Source organism: Antedon mediterranea, chromosome 1, assembly GCF_964355755.1.
Source record: "Antedon mediterranea chromosome 1, ecAntMedi1.1, whole genome shotgun sequence".
Taxonomy (NCBI): domain Eukaryota; kingdom Metazoa; phylum Echinodermata; class Crinoidea; order Comatulida; family Antedonidae; genus Antedon; species Antedon mediterranea.
In genome coordinates, this window is record NC_092670.1 from 3,700,585 (window position 1) to 3,712,242 (window position 11,658).

Genomic DNA, 11,658 nt, shown 5'->3' on the forward strand with positions numbered 1-11,658 from the left:
TAGGTGACCACCATTTTGGGATAAGGGCGTGTGCTGTTATTGACACAGGATATTTTCGTTGACAAACATAAGATTACATTACAGGCAGATGTTTATTTTGTGCTTTCAAACCCGCATTATTATACAACGCTTCGATATGCGCCATGGAAAGAATAGTCTGGGTTCCAGACGGAGTTTTGTTTTAATATTAGTAAAAAGATAAATATTTTGGCACATATGGCGTTTCATACGTATACTACTTGAACTTGGATACACTCAGACAAAAATCGAAATGAAAACAAATAAATAAAAAAAAAGACAATGAATACAGACTTGGGGCAAGTCTATGGAAAGTATTGTGTGAGATTATTTTGATTTTATTACGATCCTTATAGGCCAGGGTCTATAGACATTTCGTTTTATTAAATTCTGGGAGTTTATAGGCCTAATTAATAATTTAATTCAGCAAAATGTACGTTAACTGCTATACAGTCCTATGTATCTAAATATGAAAACCTCATTCTCTGATATCTAAACCTAACTAAATGGAAGCTGGATTCCCGCATACTTTGTAATAACAATAGGCCACCCCTGTCATCCATACTTTTGTTCACATCGCAACATTAGAAAGCTATTGGACACGGCTGAAGTGATTCGCCACACGAGACCCATTCACACGAAACAATAAACTGAACAAACTTAACTCTGTTGTTGCCATGCGACAGTACGCCTTTATAACAACTTTCAATAGTGTTAACAATAACAACTTCCGGGTTGTCGATTGAATGGCATTAAAGCGTAGATAGCATGGAGCCTATATATGTTTCAAATGAATGACGAGCTTGTATGTATGTAATGTAAACATTCATGTTATTCATTTAGGACTCCTTCAAGTTTCTATTATTTATAGCGGTCCAATTTCCTAATTGATCGGAGGTATAGTCTGAGAGGTAAGTTCAAATCATAGTAGAGGTTTATATAACGTATATAGGCCTATAACGTATACTACCTATACTGTGTAGGCATAAAGCGTGGGTGGTAGGTACAGAAAGTTTATAGACTTATCTGTTACATACAATCGGCATAGGCCTACCCTATCTTATCAATCAGAACAACAAACATAATTCTATATGTATTAACTTATCTATTATAACATTATCTCCTTACTGTATATATCGTGTGGTACATATATATGTTATAAAGCATAGGCCTAATTGATGACTGTTCCTCAACTCATACTAAGACTAACAGTAAGAGTGTCAAAAGGGCTACATTAGAAAGAAATATACTTATTGAACTAACTACGTCTTATCACGTACGAATGATCGAATTAGGAAATATCTAACTAGGAGCATGTTTAACACATTCTATTTTGAAGGAGAGATGGTGATGTGGATGATGAAAAGGTTTGATGTTTGTTGAATAGGTCTCCTACCATTTTGTTCAGTATTACATTATTGTCAGTGTGAATTACATTATTGTCAGTGTGAATGAATGAAGTAAAATGACGATTCTCGATATGGGACTACTTTTGGAACACTATACATCGACAATGCCTGTTTACAAAGTCAAAGGTAAGAAATCAATTGGCTATTTTGTTGGTTCCCACTCTTGCAATTTATTGACCAATCAGCCACATTTCAGATGATCCGTCACTTGATTGGTCAATTAACTGCGTTTCGTATACGCCCTTCCTTGCGTGCGCGCGTGGGAACCAATCGTTGAGAAGGACAAACAAAATAACTAATACATTATAATAAGTATTATAGCCACTACAATAGTCTTGCGTCATGACATTTTGGAACTGAAAAATTTACTTAAAATTTAAACCTTATTTTTTTAAATAACTCAACTTTGCCTGAGCTGAGAAATAAATTGAAACACACGACTTATTTCTCCATCGTCTGAGCCTTTGAAAATGTACGGTAACTGATCGGTTGGTTGGGGGACTTAACTAACGATTACATTACAATGCGAAATCAGACTCATTTATTTTATTATATATTAATGCGTAAATGGCGGCATGATAACAAAATAATAATTTATATAAAAAAAAAATATATATATATACTGTACTAACTATCGACGATTGGTAACGTTTCATCGAATTACGCTATATAATAGTTTTATGAGACTGACTGAAACCGGTGACACAACAGCTGGTTCCCACAATCCGAACTTTCGGTTGTGATTGGTCAACTCACTTGCGTTGCGCGTACGTCTTTGCGTTGCGCGTACGTCTTTGCGTTGCGTCCTTAAAGTGCGAAACAATCTACTGACCTTCAATCGACAACTACTTGTATAGGCTGTCATAAGATCAATGTCGTGGAGTCACTGATGCAAAATAATGTGTCGCATCAAAAGAACATAGGGTGCATACTTTATTTATGGCTAGAAAACAAAGGGCAGCAAGGTTAAACGTTGTCTAGAAACCAAAGAAGTCAACGTCGACGTGGGAGGCACAACTATCGCTAAGGACCAACAATTACGAGTCCCGCTAGCCTACAATTTAAGATGAAATGTCCATGAACCTGGGCCTAAACAAATCATCAAGGAAGCAAAAAGCAGCAAAAACTACTGAAAAATAGAAATATACATACTCCACAATTTATATAATCAATATAGATGATCTGCAGGCAATCAATGCAGTCTAAAGTGACCCGGTGACAAGGACATTTTGTTATCTCTTCATCATGTATACTAAATAGGCCCTGAATAATCAATACAATATAGGCCCTAGATTTGTCTTCCAGAAATCCGACAGTAGCGCATTTCAACAATGGACACAGCAGCAGCAGATTAAAATACAGACAATTATAGGTCCCAATAATGTACTACTTCTCGACTATCGATCTGTAAATATCAACATCACGTACCTCACCTTAATCACGTATATAAACACACCTGTTAACATGAGACTGCCGCAAAGGTGCGCTAACTCATGACGTCATGCCGGTTAGATGTTACGTTTATCCAGGAAATTACAGTGATTTTCAAGAGGAGTTAATGAAGCATTTATATCAGATGTTTTTATTACATTAAGCGGCGAACGATTATTTTCAAAAGTCGAGCATTAGTCTGCAAACTAGACTAAAGTCCGTCTGCTCTCGTCCGTTCAAGGGTCGTCTGCTCATTCGTCAAAATATACCGTCTGTAGTCTGCTCTCTCGATCGTCAAAACGTAGTCTGCTCACTCGTCAAAAGATAGTCTGCTCACTCGTTAAAAGATAGTCTGCTCACTCGTCAAAATATAGTCTGCTCACTCGTCAAAACGTTACTCGTTAAAAGTTAGTCTGCTTACTCGTCAAATTATAGTCTGCTCTTTTGTCAAAACGTAGTCTGCTCAACCGTCAAAAAATAATCTGTTCTCTCGTCAAAAGATAGTCTGCACTCTCGTCAAAAGATAGTCTGCTATTTCGTCAAAATATAGTCTGCTAACTTCTTAGATAACTCCGGTGGTTTAAAATAAAGAAAAAGTAATAAGAAGTATGTCTCTAAAATCAGAAAATTCTACAAGGAAAGCTAAACCAAAATCGGCTAACGATTCTGTAACACCAGCACTAAGTATTTATACTTATAATGTTGAAGACAAAACAGAAGACAAAGAGAATGATGCCAACACCGAAGGTAAACCATACTATAGTGCACGGTTCGTGAAAACAATGTGCTCTGAAGGCTTTCGAATTTCTCGATTGATTTAAATGTTTGTCATGTGTATTATTTTTCTCTCAAAAGCTTGGTTCAATTTCCATTAACTGCAACGCAAGCTCAACGTATGTGATTTGATGGATTATTCGAACTGTCGCTTGTAATTTGTCATCTCGCTTGCGTCTACGTCCTTGCGTTGTGTCCTCGTGGGAACCAAGCGTTAATTTCATACAACTTTGTGTTGTTTTTATTGACGAAAATACCTGCGTTTGCGTTTAGGCTTAAGTTTGGTGCCCACTAGAACGTAACGCAAGGATGTAAACGCAACGCAAGCGTTTTAACCAATGACAAGCAAAGTTATAGACAGTTAGCAATCACAAGCGAATAAGCCATCGCTTGTGATTGGTCAATTCACTTGCGTTGCGTTACGTCCTTGCGTTGCGTCGCTAGTGGGAACCAAGCATTAGTAACGTACCCGGGTACGTTAGTTCCTGCCCACCTAATTTAGCGATAACTATGCACATGAAATAAGCTTACCCGGTAAATAAACATAAAGCGTGGTTCCCACTAGCGACGCAACGCAAGAACGTAACGCAACGCAAGTGAATTGACCAATCACAAGCGATGGCTTATTCGCTTGTGATTGCTAACTGTCTATAACTTCGCTTGTCATTGGTTAAAACGCTTGCGTTGCGTTTACGTCCTTGCGTTACGTTCTAGTGGGAACCACGCTTAACTAGTTCTATGTGTCCCTAATCAACATCAAAGTACCGTTATGAAACTTATTAATTTTTTATTATTATTTTTGTTTGTAGTTATTGAAGAATGCCGCCAGTTGCTACAGAACCACAAAGTACCCCTTGTAGGCAATGTTCTACCCAACGAAATGCTAAGATATCTCCAGCTTAACATGGTCTTTGACAGCGACACCGCTCAACGAATTCGACGAGGTGGAAAGGGCGTCGCAGCAGAGACAAATCAGTTGATAATAACGGAACTTCTAACGCGAGGACAGCGGGAGTTTGATGTTTACTGTAACGGACTCATTGCAATGAACTTGAACTTATTAGCAGATTTACTCCAGCAAAAACATTTTTCAAGTAAGTACGGTTTTACTTATTCTAATTCGGATAACCCGGATGGAAGAATAATTAGGAAAATATTGAAATATTCTAAGATAAAGAGATCTTGTTAAGTCTAGATATATGGAGTGTATTTGTGTTGGCTATTATACACTAGGCCTATAACCATAATGCACGGGGGCTCTTTCTGAGAATGCGTCATCGACATGTTTTTACAAACTATCATGGAAAGTTGATATGTCCACTTGTGCTTGTAGTTTACCAACGACGGTGCTCATTTGTCTGGCTGAGGCGCTTACCGAAATAAATAATATTCAATAAAAACATGTAGAGGGTATGTATAAAATAAAAAATCATTATATTCGACATCAATTATCATGCTTTTTTCGTTTTCGCTTCTGCTTTAACCACAGAAAATATGCATGTACTTGAACCAGCGTCCAAGATGTTAGGACATCACTGGAAACGACTGGCAATTGAACTAGGGGTCTCTAGACATGTACCAAAAATTGAAGCAAAGTACGTTAGAATTCGGGAACAGGCGTTATATTGCCTTCTTCTATGGGAACAGACTGCAGGGGCACAGGCGACTGGAAGGAGACTAATTGATGCAATAGAAGCCTGTGACATGAAACGAACGGCAGGTCAGTTGAGGAATTAGTTAAACATTTATAGTCATATATAGTAAAATGTATATGAAATAAATATATCTATAGAAGTCTCTCTCAATAGGAATTTCGGCTGATAGATTAAAGATTTAAACGCCCCTCCCTTGAAATGGAGATGTCCGCGAAAGGTTCATGTGCTTAAAATAATACCATATCTCTTCTTTTTTTATAGCTCATGTAAGAAAAGTAGTGGATCCAAAAAGTGGAAAAAAGAAAAAAAAAGGAAAGAAATGTAAGTTTATAAATAAATTAAAAAGGATATTTTAACAGAGCATAATAGTGACCATGCTTTTTCCAATTTCTGTCTTTAAGTAGATAAATAAATCATTGGAATTCATTTTTAAAATTGTATAATTTTCATCATTTTCACAGCTGGTAAAAAGAAAGCGAAGAAAAAGTAGAAGAAAGTGCAATATATTAAATACAAATAGTCTTCTGTTTTTATGTGATTAAATGTGATTACGTTGGTTGGTGTTACTAACCATACAGTATAAAATGAATCATTGCAAGGTAGTACATCCCTGACTTAGATTAACTTGTATATACTGTTGATGGGAGTTGTTCAACATTTGTGAGAACTATGCACCAGGGTTGGATTGTAAACATCACAAATATAATTGAACGCCTGCTGGTGGTGCTCGAAAATAAATACTAACAACATAGAGGAAGCAAATCAGGACTTTGGGCAAGCCTACTCAAAAGGACTGAAGTTTGAAAAAATATAGAGTTTGCGTACACTCAATGACACAGAACATTCAATTTAATTGCTGCATAGTCTAATAACTGTATTATATTGGTTCTTTTTGTGAATAAATGTCGCAGGTGGCTGATTGAATTCAACATTAGTAGTAATGAGTTTATTCTTATAACATCAAAGTAGTGACCGGCAACAGAAGTCATTACATTTCAGAATGGTAGACGGACTATGCATTCATTCCGGAAATCTTGTTTTAAAATCTCTTATTAATATGAATGGTAGATTATTATGCAGAAATCTTGACGAGTTCTCAATATCTAAATAATGAAATTACAATATATCTGAATGAAGAAGAAAGCACAACCTGCCCAAATAAAGGCAGATAGCTGTTGGTTACCGAAGTAAAGAAACTAATTCCAAAAATTATTGAAAGAATTCAAATATTTATTTTTTTTTGGTTGTTTATCATTTTGTTGTTGACTACAATATAAAGAATACAGACAACTGATAAATAATATATATTTAGTTTTTGTTAAAAAAATGTTTGTAAATAAAAGTTGTGAATCACAAACCAATCGCTACAGAAAATTGCCACTCAAAAGCTAGAATAACACACAAGTATTAGCCTTTTCAACAGCATATAAAATACTCATTTTTATCTTATCTTGTTAATATCCTCCTAGCCCGAATTAACAATCCAAACTTACTACACGTAAATATCGTCTAGGCTAGGTTATCTCCCTGGGCACAGAATAGATTTGGATAGCGTGGAGTGGTTTTCATTGTACGCCGAGCAAGTATTAAATCATGACGATATGTTGATACATGTCTTGTAGGAAAAGATGAATGCACTATATCAACTACCTACCATGTAGGTGTTGTAGGCAACGCACATAAAAAGCCTTTCTAAATAATATAAAAAACAATGGCTCTCTGATTTACAAACTTATACTCAAATATTCATGCTGTACAGATGGTGTGTTTGATGGCAAACTAGGCTCATCATTAAAGCACTACAATTATGGTACAAGCAGTGCCAAGCGAATCGGTAATTCCTTATTAGGAAAAATTTAACCATAAAGTAGTGATCATCATTTGTTTTGAGGTGTATCATCATCATCTTTGTTGATACTGGTTCGAGAGCGAAAAATATTTCTAACATCCTTTTGTTGGTTAACCATCATTGAAACAGTAATAAGCGCTATTTAAATGATATAAGCTAAACTTATAATTTAAAGAGTTAGGACTGAAAAATAGCTGTCCTAGTTATGGGCGACATGTTTCAAAGGTCACAGACTCTGTGAAAGACACTATCTGTTGCTTAGTTCATCAAAAATCACCCACAATGCACAAAAACACCTGTAGTTTAAAGCCTGATCAATAATTATACATTAACAATAATCTGACCTGACCTCACTTACTACCAGCCACTAAAGAAGGCATATCATCATCTTCCCGGATTCCCATACTCTGTAAGAAATAAGAAAAGAAATGAAAGAAAAATTAATATATAAAAAAGCTTGATGGAAAATTTAAACCAAATCAACCTAAGGGTGGGCTTATGTCGACACGGAACAGAAAGATATTAAATTCAACTTAAATTATAGCTATAACCTAAATGCACATTTTTGCAAAATAAGTTGAGCAAATGACAGTAACTAAAAGAAACTGAAAACTCTATATTGGTATATTAGTTATTACATTTATATTATCACAGTAAGAATTTATTATTGTGTGAATCAGATAAGAGTATAACATACCTTTTGTACAAACTGTGGGTTCTTGGTGATTTCTTGTTCCATCTCTTTCAGTTTAGTGTCAAGTTGAATGCACTTTCTCATCTTATGAAAACATAAGAATTAATTAATAAGACAAAATTTATAAAATAGGCAATACACTATATTTATTAAGGCCATTGATATGTGATTATTTCTTTAATTGACAACTTGTTATTTTCAATCAATTTGAATAGTATATATATAATAGAACACCTCTGTTAGGACACCTACTATGGGACACTTTCCTGTAAAAGAAAAAAGGGGACAGTGCCGTTAACAACTTTATCATGTTACTAGGAGAAATTGAATCTATCAATTAATACCAACCTCTTCATCCATAAGCATCAGCATTTTTGGATTGTCATATTTCTCTGGATTATCTTTAAATCTTACCATTCCGTCTTTTTTGTTGATTGCTGCAAATATATCGCCATCATCAATCTGTAGGCAATAATAACAAATATGATGGTTAATAAAAAACATTACCATACTTAGAAATAACAGATTAACACAATAAAAACAAAGATATGTGGTTATACAATAAAATGATATGAATGGGGAAACCACCAGTGGAGAACTTACCATATCAAGGACGTATTTCTCAGCTTCTTGAGCGCTTGCTAAGTGACATCTTCTAGCAATGTCACTTAGTGACAAAGTAAGAAATGTCTGTAAAATACAGAAAAACGCTCAAAGATACAAAGAAAATGTTTATCAATTATAATTATAATAATTGTGTAAATTGTCTACATTATCAAACTTAATTTGACAAAAAATTGTGATGTGCCCATATATGGATGTCATATCACTACCATATTTGGGCACATCACAATTTTTTGTCAAAGTAGGTTGATAGTGTAGACAGAGCTTAAGGTAAATAAATGTTAAATTATTGTATTATAACACACTGTGTAAATTATACAGTTGGGAATGAAGCTAAGATGTTTCTATTTTGAGCACACTGTACCTTAGTTAATCTCTGGATATTCTTCCTGTACATGGAGGCTACTACCTGCTTTACTAAACCAATATTCTGATCCTGAAGAAAAACACAAAGTCAGAGTTAAGGTATATTTCATCTTTGTCATTTCATATTCAATGCACTATTGGACATACAGGATATCAAACATGGTTTTTAGATACAAGACACTTAAAAAAGAATATCTTTTTTACACCATTTAATTAAATACATTTAAACAAAAAAGAAATGAACATACGTTTGTGAACTGTTCTGTGTGCTTAGCTACCACTGTCTGTACGTCTGCTGGATTCATACTAGAATATGAGTTGGCCAAGTCATGATACGCCTGACTTAATGGCTGAAAGAGATAACAAAACAATCACCTGAAGTCATGGTCTATTCAACTTAATAAATATATTCACAACACCTGATGTGTATTTTAGCTGTACAACATGGTCTACTCACCTTAATAAATCTATTCACAACACCTGATGTGTATTTCGGTAACATCAGCATCTTTCCATGGTGTATGAGACACACCAGGATGTACTTTTTGTAAGCTTCTAACATAATGTGACTGACAGCCATTGCTGGAACTGTAATAGCCTACAAAAAGAGAATTAACAACATGATAGGTAATGTATGTGAAATCATTAACAAACTCAAAGAAAAAACATACATTAAACTTTTAATGTAGAGTGCATGTCGTACAATGTCCTTATACGCGGTTCTCACTAAACACAATACAACTACGTAAAGGATTTGACCAATCACAAGCAATTAGTTATTTGAACTGATGCTTGTCATTGGTCAATTCGCTTGCGTTGCCAAGCTTTAGGTGCAAATTCATTATTAATTGAATGAGGCACCTGTTCAAACAGTTTAAATACTCACCACTTCAAAGAAATAACAAGATCGACTCCAGTTTTTGACAGCTGTGTAGATCATACCACCATAGTAATAATAACATAGAAAATAACTAACATCACTCTGACCACCCTGCAAAATAAAGTTGATGAAAATAATTTTAAAAAGTAAAATTGAAAATCAAATAGAAGTAGCAAAAGTACAAAGACATTTTGGGAAACTGTGTGAGATTGAAAAAAGAATGAACTTGTACTCTTCTGCTTGGAATAGCATACAGAGGCACTATACCATTAGACCATAATGATTTGTTTTAATACAATTAATTGATTATTACCCTGATTTCTTTGCTGACATCTGTAATATCCACATCCAACAGAGCGAGGGCAGGCTTCATACATTTTGAAGCAAGACATAACTGAAATAAATACATAGGGAAATAAATATTCATTTAAAGAGTTCATTTAAAATTGTAAATAAAAAAGGCACAGATATATTAAATAATTAGTAATTTTATCAAATAAATTATTTAAAATATATACGGCCTATAGTTAAGTAGTCTACTAAGAAGGGTGCCACCACTATTTCCCTATTTCTTGACTGTAAGTTTGATTAAGGGTTCCTACCTGGCATATGTCTGCATGAATGGATGTGAGTTGAGTCTCATGCATCTGTATCTTAGTAACAGCTTTGACTAGAAGGTCAATACCCCTAAGGGGCTGCTTGTGCTCTATTAACATTGTTGTGAACTGGTGGGCTAAGTTTGCATCTGAAAATAATATGTAAATACTTAATCATAACAGAAACTATAATTGCGAAACCAGGCCAAGGGTTGTAGTGAGTTTGATCAGCGTGATTGCTTGTCGTAAAAGGCCTAGACCTATCTATTAAAAACCATACTATAGCTTTCTGCATGATATATCATATGTAATGACAGGCTAGAATTGATTGAAACTTTTAATGAGCTGCTTTTGGCTTCCTAAATTGTCCTCTTTTTTTACATTCAATCAGTTGTTAGCCATAGTAATTTTACTTGTTATTAATGTTTTCAGATGCATATCCAGGATTTTTTTTAACAGAGAGCTGCAACGTTAACATAAGATGTGTCTGACAAATAGATATAAAAAGTAGTTCATTTCATATCATTTTAGCTGTCAAAAGTGGGGACAGTGTGACTTTATCGGTTCTCCCAGGATCCGCCCATGGTTTCTGTGGATTATTTGTGGTATATTTTCAATTAGCATGTTTTGAATGTTGTAGCCCTCCTTACATGTTTCTACTGCAAAACGAATTTGTTCTCCATTACACATCGACAGAAAGAGTTGCGTTTGCGATACAAGTGTCTCAAAATCATTTGTTGGGGACACCGGTTGTGAGTACTTTGCATATCTGAAAAACAAATGAAATACAAAAATTAATTAAAAAGTAATGCTGAATGGTTTGGAATAAAGACTGAAAAAACATAGTATATTGTAGGCCTACTTACAAAATAGCCAATACACCGAGGGAATGCAATTGGGGGTCAAGTGTACCCAGCACTGTGTCCAAACTGCTCACATTCTTCTTCAGTAAATCAAGATTCTTGTTCAGTTCTTCACATAGTTGGCTGTAATTCCCTGTAAAAATAATTGTTTTACATTGATTGGTGTGTAAATAACTAGAGCAGGACGAAATGACTCGAAAAATCTGGGTACTCACTCGGAGCATGTTTCTTCTGACGTTGTGCCTAACTAGCCCATCAAGACAGAGAAAGGCTAGGCCTAACCCAACTGAGGACATAGGCTAGCTCCTGTTTATTTTGTCTATATATTCACAACTAACATAATTGCACCATGACTAATAACTGTTCAGTCAATTTATAAGTATATTTTGTAATTTAAAGTAGAAAATAACTCACCGTCAGCACTTAAACTGACAACGGAATTCACGAAACCCTCCAACTGGGACGCCATGCTAGCTGCTGAAATTGGAACCAAGACTTC

General features: G+C 35.0%; 2 protein-coding genes across 4 annotated transcripts; one reads left to right on the top strand and one right to left on the bottom strand.

Annotated features, from left to right (window-relative positions):
- The first annotated feature begins 764 nt into the window (after positions 1-764).
- On the top strand, positions 765-6,211 carry LOC140053884 (uncharacterized). 3 transcript variants are annotated; one of them, XM_072098631.1, is made up of 6 exons: positions 765-929; positions 1,358-1,553; positions 4,442-4,726; positions 5,122-5,352; positions 5,549-5,608; positions 5,749-6,211. In XM_072098631.1, exons 2-6 carry the CDS (start codon positions 1,484-1,486, stop codon positions 5,775-5,777), a joined length of 675 nt encoding a protein of 224 aa, XP_071954732.1. In that variant the 5' UTR covers positions 765-929; positions 1,358-1,483; the 3' UTR covers positions 5,778-6,211. The 3 variants fall into 3 exon arrangements, with proteins under 3 accessions (XP_071954732.1, XP_071954739.1, XP_071954724.1); XM_072098638.1 differs by having other exon boundaries at positions 1,465-1,553; XM_072098623.1 differs by lacking the exons at positions 765-929; positions 1,358-1,553 and adding an exon at positions 3,426-3,605.
- Positions 6,212-6,455: 244 nt separating this feature from the next.
- Positions 6,456-11,638, bottom strand: LOC140053833 (COP9 signalosome complex subunit 3-like). The gene is made up of 13 exons (XM_072098523.1): positions 11,574-11,638; positions 11,163-11,292; positions 10,947-11,065; positions 10,303-10,445; positions 10,014-10,094; positions 9,707-9,811; positions 9,278-9,418; positions 9,069-9,170; positions 8,819-8,890; positions 8,434-8,520; positions 8,179-8,292; positions 7,834-7,914; positions 6,456-7,543 (listed from the first exon to the last, which is right to left on the bottom strand). The coding sequence occupies exons 1-13, from the start codon at positions 11,626-11,628 to the stop codon at positions 7,487-7,489; spliced, it is 1,287 nt and encodes a 428-aa protein (XP_071954624.1). The 5' UTR covers positions 11,629-11,638; the 3' UTR covers positions 6,456-7,486.
- Positions 11,639-11,658: the final 20 nt, after the last annotated feature.

Coding starts and splice junctions, on each gene's coding strand:
- LOC140053884 (XM_072098623.1), top strand. CDS start 3,467: ATGTCTCTAAAATCAGAAAATTCTACAAGGAAAGCTAAACCAAAATCG. Junction 4,727..5,121: donor CCAGCAAAAACATTTTTCAA/GTAAGTACGGTT, acceptor CTTTAACCACAG/AAAATATGCATGTACTTGAA. Junction 5,353..5,548: donor TGACATGAAACGAACGGCAG/GTCAGTTGAGGA, acceptor CTTTTTTTATAG/CTCATGTAAGAAAAGTAGTG.
- LOC140053833 (XM_072098523.1), bottom strand. CDS start 11,628: ATGGCGTCCCAGTTGGAGGGTTTCGTGAATTCCGTTGTCAGTTTAAGT. Junction 8,891..9,068: donor ACACAGAACAGTTCACAAAC/GTATGTTCATTT, acceptor GTTTTTCTTCAG/GATCAGAATATTGGTTTAGT. Junction 7,915..8,178: donor TGATGCTTATGGATGAAGAG/GTTGGTATTAAT, acceptor TGTTTTCATAAG/ATGAGAAAGTGCATTCAACT.